Below are 8,559 nucleotides of genomic sequence, written 5' to 3'. Positions count from 1 at the left end.
GAAAAATCAATCCTTTTGAGGGTGAGCATTGTGCTCTTCGGCACCAGTAGGCAAAACTGTAATACAGCTGAGAATTACACAAGTAGGAATTTTATAGTATCTCATCCTCAATACACCTGAGGGGTGGTGTTGTGTACAAATTGTAGAGTACTTGACTTCTTTGATACTGAAGATTACTTTTAAAATAGTTCACTGTATTACAATAAGTTTACCCGAGTGACATGTTTCAGGTCACCAGAGATGTCAGCCTAACAACCCCCAATACTGGCTACTTGACACCAGCCATCTACCATCAGACCAAACCAGTTTCGGCAGAAATGAAATGACATAAAACTATCAGTAAAGCTACTTCTAATCTGAGAGTCCACGTAGAAAAGGAAGTTGAGTTGTTGGACATGACTGAATTCAATAACGTCCTTACTTATGAGTAAGCTTGTGCTGGACTCAGTCAGCTCACCCCAGTCTCCCGTTATAGTCTAAAGATAGTCAATTTAAAAAAAAAGTGATAAACACTATTTATTGTGATTAATAGCTCAGTTTATTAGCTATTTTAATAAAGTAAATCCTTATAGTGAAAACAACATACTAGAAATAGCTTTTTAAAAGCTTTATGATATGCTTACAAAGGGTCAGACCTAAGTGAAAACATCCACCACAGTGGTAATATAATAAGTAAAGCTGAACACTGCACAGACAGACTGACTCTTTAAAGCCAGATTAGCTTCTTGACACCATGAAGATCATACTCTGAATCTGTATGAGGGCAGCTTCTAAACATAGTTGGTCTTAATTTAATAACGCAAAAATTCCACTTTCTCAGTTATGATCAAGTTTCAGAGAGGAGTTCCTTTGGTCTTAATGACATTTACTCCTGAACCTCGTTGCCTTTCCGATGCCTCTTCATTCTCGAATAGGGACTTATTGTGTCATCCGTCACAAAATCATACAGCACTTTTATCCAGGAGTTGTAGTGGGGGAGGCTGTCATAGTACTCAGCAGCTATTTTCCTCACCTAGAAGGGAAAAAATACAGCAAGATGAATAATGGGTGTTAACAGAGTCCTATTAAAGACGACAGATGGATGGATGTCTGACATGCACACTCAAAAAAGAAGCCATGAGACTTTCTCCTACCTCCCTCTCAAATAAATAAGTAACAGCAGCAGCTTTGGGAATTCTAAACAGAAAGCAGTTTACATTTTGGGAATAAACCATCCTTGACCCTCTAGGATTACTGAGTCTTTCCAACAAGCTCTGAGGGATTAGTTTACTTGTAAATTTACTTGTAGTTTACTAGCTTACTTGTAAATGTGGCACTTGCCATCTTTTAACAACAAATACTTGCAATCCAATCAACTTGATGTTTTTTAAATGTCATACTGAATGACTGGCATTGCAGGGTTTAAAGGCACCACTTGACACTGTCATTAAGGAACCTGCCTGCAAATACTGATCAATTATTGTGGCATGCCAGTTAGAAATTAATCACTTATCAAGTGTACAATTCAGCCACCTCAAGTTGAGAATGTCTTTTTTTTAAAAATGACTGCTGCCAGTGTGATCAGCAAGCAAGACTAGTTAGGGCGGAGTAAAACACTGTTTTCAACAAAATGTGATTGCAGTGATGGTTGTAAGGCTCTGAACAATCTAAAAACCACTGAATTGTACATTTTAAGTGTATGAATTGTGAGTTACATTTCAATAGAGAGGTTGAAAGAAACCTTGTTATGCTTATCTATTAACTAACCATGTGATCGTTACATGCAACATAATTACTGCAACACAACTATTGCAGAACAAGGTACTTCTTGGTATACACCACCGAACAGGCAGGAAAGGAAGACCAGAGAACTTTGAGAATGTCTGTTAGTTCAGCTATGCGTGGAATGGAGTGGGAAATAAATTCTCACTGATGAACCATGAGCAGGTAATGTTTGAGCTGAAATAAGTTTTCAGTTTATGAACTGCTCAAGAAAATTACAAGTCAAAATATGTGGCTTATGTTGGAAAAAGTGAATTATTTTGTTCAAAGGTGACCAGCTTTCTCCTTAAACCATGTCATGTCCAACTCTTTTTGCGAGCCCATGGACTGTAGCCCACCAAGCTCCTCTGTCCATGAGATTTCCCAGGCAAGAATACTGGAGTGGGTTGACATTTCCTTCTCCAGGGGATCTTCCTGACCCAGGGATCGAAACTGTGTCTCCTGCATTGCAGGCAGATTCTTTACCACTGAGCCACCTGAGAAGCCCTAATCTCTTAAAAATACAAAAATGTACTTTCCTAGGCAGGGAAGAGGTGAGCAAAGGTGGACACACTCTCCAACCAAAATGACACAAAATAGCCAAACTGGCACATCGTACCAGATTCAAACTGTCTTCAGCCAGCTGTGTGGTGATTTCCCCTTTTATTTTGAAAAATGCAAAACTGACAGAAAAGTTGAAAGAACAATAAAATCAACACCCATCTCTTCCTTTAGGTCCACCAATTAACACTATGCCACAGCTACTTTCTCTCTCTCTCCCCATATATGATATAGACCACATACTTTGCTCTTTGCTGAAAGAGAACTTACAGATGTTATGTGCAAACTTACCCTGAATATTTCACCCTAAATATTCAACATATATCTCCTAAGAAAAAGGTATGTGATCAGTCGTGTCTGAGTCTTTGCAACCCCATGGACTGGTGCCTGCCAGGCTCCTCTGTCCACATGATTTTCCCAGCAAGAATATTGGGACGGGTTGCCATTTCCTCCTCCAGGGGATCTTCCCAACCCAGGGATCGAACCTGCATCTCCTGCACTAGCAGGCAGATTCTTTGCCACTTAGCCACCTGGGAAGCCCAAGAACAAGGACATTTCCCAACAAAACCATAATACCATTCCACACCCAAGAAACTTTAACACTGACACAATATTATCTATTATGTGGTTCATGTTCAAAACTTCCCCACTAACTCAATGTCCTTTCTAGATATTTTTTTCCTCAACTAGTAATCCAATCAATAATCAAATGTTGTATTTAGTTGTCATGTTGTATGCAAGTTTGTAAACAGTCAACAGTTAAAAACTTAAGAGGAAATCTATAAAATTTGGGTGAGTAGATATGCTAGCATAAAATTATCTGGTTATGGTTTCCTTAATATCACAGCTAAAAAAATAAAAAATCAAGAAAAACTGATACTACATCTCCTACAAGTTCCCCTTTTTAGAATTACAGAAACATTTTTTGGTAATGGAACGGTAGAAGCTATCCATTCTGAGGATGGAAAGTCTAATAAGAGAATTCATCAGAAATATAACTGAAGTTTGGAAAGGGTTATCCTTTGGGGAAGGATGACAGGATGAGTGTCAATATGCTGCCTTTCATTTACTCCACAATCAGTAAGATAAAAGTCTACTGTGACGGGAAACGGATGGTCCCTGCGTGTGGTAAGTCTGCACCATTGGAAATTGACATTCACTTATTTTGCAGAGCAATTATGCAGGGTATCTGTATTTCACAATAAACCAGCATAAACTTTAGCTAAGTGTATTCAGTTTAACAGTGATAAAGGTTATGTAAATTTTTGCTGCCTAGACAGAGGGAATTTCATTTTCCATTTCTGAATTACTTTACATGTCAGTTGATTCTACAGACCCCCCAACATTCTAAACCTTACGTGTCACCACAAGGCTTAGGGATCCAGGACAATGAGCTCTGTAAAATTAGGCTGCCCAACTCAGGAATTTTAAGACTCTTGCTGTTTTCTTTGATGAACTGCCTAGGTGGACAAAATATACTATATTTCATTTTAAATGAGCAAGTCAAGACTAATTGTGATCACAGAACCATCAGAAATTAGAACATGTAAAAAATCCTTTACTTACCAGGGGAAGGCTTTTTCCGGGAATGTTGGGAAAGTCGTGGTGTTCATTATGGTAACCCACATTGAAGGTGAGTAAATTCAGAGGCCCATAATATGAGTAAGTTTCATGTCCCTTTAAGAACATATAATGTTCAGCAATAAAATGTCCAGAAATCGGGTGCAAACCTAGGCCAAGTAAGGAGGCTGCCAACATGTAGACTAAAGATTTAACTCCCAAAACATAGTAAATCACGATGTCAAAAGTGATCTGAATCACAGTATTGATTATTTCCAGATAAGAGATTGGTTTGGGGTTGATGAACAGAGGTCGAAAAGCATAAAAGAGAGGCTGAAGGATGACCCATATAAACTTTCTGAAAGTAGTACAGAAGAACCAGCCTTCAAAGTCAGTTGGAATGTCCACATCAATGCCGTCGCCTCCGAGGTATCGATGATGATCCATGTGGTATCTCTTAAAGGAAATTGAATATGGGACACCAATAGGGAGATTGGCAAATATTCCAAACCAACGATTCCACATAGCTTTGCAATGGCCAAAGGCACTGTTGTGGGAAACTTCATGAATAGCCAGAGTCATTGAATGATTAATGCAGCTGCCAAAGGCATATGCCCAAAACAGGACCCATTTCCAGTCTAAGTCCTTTACTAAGTAAAATGCAACAAACTGAGTGAGAACCATCATAATTACAATCCATATCAAGTTGGAATCAGGTTTCATTAAGGATTTTATCTCTGGATACTTTGCTGTAAGGAAAAAAACAAACAAAAAATCACAGACTGAGAAAAGTGCATTAACAGTTCTGCAAGTAAACTAATATCAATTTATACATCAATTAATTTTTTCCAAATCATATGCTCTCTTTGAGACTATCAAATATTCATCTACTACAGGGAAGGGGTATATTCTTTTTTAAAAATAGGTATATTTTGATGTGGACCATTTTTAATGTCTTTATTGAATTTGTTACAATACCACTTCTGTTTCATCTTAGCTCTCTAACTACGGATGGAACCAACACCCCCTGCATTGGAAGTCTTTTTTTTCTTTAAATAGAGTATGCATGGGTGCTAAGTCGCTTTTGACTCTTTGCAACTCTGGACTGTAGCCTGCCAGGCTCCTCTGTCCAGGGCCCAGGCAAGGATACTGGAGTGGGTTGCCATGCCCTCCTCCAGGGTGGAAGGCGAAATCTTAACCACTATCGTATCCTACCAGGAAAGTCCTGGGAAGAAGTATATTCTAACAGTAAAGTCACTAAATATTATGTCACAACAAATCTGAGAATTTTTGTAGGAAAAAATGAACCTCAAAATCTAGACCCTCCTACATTAACAGAAAGATGGTCACAACATGAATAAATGTTATCTAGTTCCCTTTTCACTCTTAAAAATTTTTGTATGTTAAATTTTAAGTTTTACAAAAGTGGCAATCATAGTCTGATAAACTGATGTATCTGACTTAGGTTTTATGATTTCCTTATACTGACTAGGTCACTTCTACTTGCCAGTTTGTTGTAACTTCTAACCACTTCCATATTTTCAGACATTTAGATGTATAAATTTCTGCCAATGTAGACTTCTAGTTATCTCAAATTAGTGTAAATTCTAAAGAACTCTATCGATTCACAATGCCGCTTTGTCTCCTTTCCTTCTGCATTAGAACTGAACAGTGCTAATTTGTGTTAGATTATTATTTGTTGACTTCACACACAAATATCTAACCAAGTATTATGGAATATGCTAATAATAAAAACCTCTGCATTTCACCTAAAGGGAAATGCAGATTCTTCTTCGTATCCTGCCACTCCAGATAATGGAAGCCCAGATACACACTTCGATTTTGTGGGTTGGCAAGTATGTTTGACCCAGCACAGCAAAAAAAAGAGGAGCAGCTTCACCTTCTTTTCTTTAAAAGTGAAATGAAGAATTCTAGCTTAAAATGCAGGACAGGAAGGTAAGTCCAGTTTCATATATATAAGGGTCTGGTTAATTCAAGGTAATTCTTCTTGTTCCTTTCCTTTCCCCTCTCCTATCCCTAACTTCTCATCTTTCTTGCTGTTAGTCCATTTCATCAGTGTTAACAATTTTGTAGGCAACAGGTCAAAAAAAGTAATCTTATGGGTTTGAATCTAAAACTAATTATCCTGGGATAAATGAAAAGCTCAAATAAGTCTTTCATTTAAATATGGGCACTTCCAACAGTTATTCAAACATAAAATAGCAAAGTATTCAGTTCATTGGTGAATACGTAATAATTCTTTTGTATTAAAATGTTATTTCTATTTAGAGCTCCAGCATTTTTAGTTTAAATAAAATTTGATTAAATGGACATATCTGACAAAAGACAGAAGATAACACACATTTTGCAGGTGTAACAGTATATAAAAATCAGCACTAGGATGCCAATATAATTAAACAGGGGAAAGAATAGTCTTTTCAACAAATGGTGCTGGAACAACTGGTCATCTACATGTAAAAGAATAAAACTGGACCTCTCTCTTACACCATACACAAAAATCACCTGGCTACAAAAAGGAATGGAGTACTGATACATGCCACAACATGAGTGAACCTTGAAAACATTATGCTAAGTGAAAGAAGTCAGTCACAAAAGACCAAGTATTATGACCTCACTCATAAGAAATGTCCAGAATAGAAAAATCTATAGAAACAGCAAGATTAGTGTTTGCCCAGGACTGGGAAGTGTGAGTGAAGGATATACTCAATGCTAATGAGTATAAGGTTTCTTCTTGGGGTGACAAGAACTTTCTAAAAATTAGATTGCAGTAATAGTTTAAAACTGTGAATATATTAAAAAAAAAAAAAAAAAAAACACCCCACTGAATTGTACACTTTTAAATAGGTGAGTTTTGGGGATTTCCCTGGCAATCTAATGGTTAAGACTGTGCTTCCAATGCAGGGGGCTCAGGTTCCATCTCTGGTCAGAAAACTAAGATCCCACATGTTGTGCAGCAAGGGCAAAAACAAAAAAGGGGAGGGGGAGGGTGAACTTTACAGTATTTGATAAGACAGTTAAAAAGGTTTCCCAGTAGAAGGACAGCAGTAAAAGGAGCATTTCTTGCAATTATATGACCTACTAATAATTATCCTTTGCCTGATAGCTCAGATGGTAAAGACTCCGCCTGCAATGCAGGAAATCCCAGTTCGATTCCTGGGTTGGGAAGATCCCCTGGAGAAGGGAAAGGCTACCCACTCCAGTATTCTGGCCTGGAGAATTCCATGGACTGTACAGTCCATGAGGTGGCAGAGTCAGACATGAGACTTTTATTTTCATTTCACTTTCACTTTCTGATGGCTCAGTTGGTAAAGAATCTGCCTGTCAATGCAGGAAATGCAGGTTCAATTCCTGGGTGGGAAAGATGCCCTGAATAAGGAAATGGCAAACCACTCCAGTAAGCTTGCTTGGGAAATCCCATGCACAGAGGAGCCTGGTGGGCTACAGTCCATGGGCTTGCAGAGAGTGGGACATGACTGAGTGACTAAACAACAATAGTAATGGTCCAATCAATAGCTTTCATTAGTTTTGTACATAAATTTTGTAAATTTAGTGTATGGATGTTGGCTGTTATCATATCCATGTTCTCTTGCGCCTCTCTCCTTGTCAAAACCTGACACATTTCAAAATATCTCATCATTTAAGTATAATTTAAACAAATTTCCAGATTCTTATCTTTTCTGAGGTTATTCCATCTCCACCGCTGAAATGGAACGCTGAGCAGTATTTACCCCTGCAGGGAAAATGATTGGTATCTTCATCGGGAAATATTGTAGTCCTTTTACTTTCCAAGTGAAATGGTCCAGTGATAATAAGTTCATGGAAAAAAGGTTCATGTTGAGATAAGCATGGACAAACACCTTTTCACTTCCTTGATTTTCTGAATATTAAACAGATAGCTAAGTTCCAGTATTCAGGAGTTGGTTTTTACAGGGTGGAGACCAGATTATTCTTATGCACGTATTGATTAAGCATAGATTAAAATGTACTATACGCCATCTCTTATGTGTGATTTGCAAAATACACATTTTGATTAAAAACAGAAAAGAAAGCATCCAAGAACCAAAGTCTCTTAACGGGGTAGCCTTAACAGCAACTATAAATGTTCAAATTCCCAGCTTATTGATTCGATTTTTAAAAATCCATTTCAATGGGATCTACTAATGCTTTTTTCCCACAATTTATAAATTTATTTAACAGAGTAGAGTCCCTAGTGTCAGAAGGATATGGGTTTAAATCTCGATTCATCCATTTATTAGTTATATGATCACGTGTTACCTAACTCAGGTTCCATTGTTTGCCAATACTTGAGAGACAAGTATTGGTTGGAAAGGAACAGTTGCTTTATTCAGGAGGCCGGCAATCTGGAGAAGGCGAACAGCCAACTCTGAAGAGTCTGCTCAGCTATTGAAGTTTTTAAAGGTCTAATTTCTTTCCTTTTGTGAAAACATAACATTTCTACCTTACTCCAGTGAAGAGCAGGGACTTGCCTTTTCTTTTCATCGGCGAATGGATGCTGACAAGAAAAACTAGGGGGATACTCTGTGTGAGAAATAACTCCTCTTATTCAACTTGCCACCCATTAGTTAACAGATTTTCAAAACAAAAGCCAACGTTGTGGTAGAATCTAACCCAGATCAGAATGCCCCTCTAACACTTATTCACTGCTACCACATCTTT

At 37.8% G+C, this 8,559-nt stretch overlaps 1 protein-coding gene across 1 annotated transcript in view; it reads right to left on the bottom strand.

Annotated features, from left to right (window-relative positions):
* Positions 1 to 515: 515 nt before the first annotated feature.
* The window catches only part of DEGS1 (delta 4-desaturase, sphingolipid 1), a 9,289-nt gene continuing 1,245 nt past the window's right edge, over positions 516 to 8,559 (bottom strand). The window contains exons 2-3 of the mRNA XM_061160130.1: positions 3,868 to 4,610; positions 516 to 1,012 (exon numbers count right to left, since the gene is read on the bottom strand). Of these exons, the coding sequence (XP_061016113.1) occupies positions 866 to 1,012; positions 3,868 to 4,610 (890 nt within the window). The 3' untranslated portion in view covers positions 516 to 865. The remainder of the gene's footprint in view (positions 1,013 to 3,867; positions 4,611 to 8,559) is intronic.

This window comes from Dama dama, chromosome 14 (assembly GCF_033118175.1).
Source record: "Dama dama isolate Ldn47 chromosome 14, ASM3311817v1, whole genome shotgun sequence".
In the NCBI taxonomy this organism is placed as follows: Eukaryota; Metazoa; Chordata; class Mammalia; order Artiodactyla; family Cervidae; genus Dama; species Dama dama.
The sequence above is the reverse complement of the archived record's forward strand: the minus strand, read 5'-3'. Positions and strand labels throughout refer to the sequence as shown.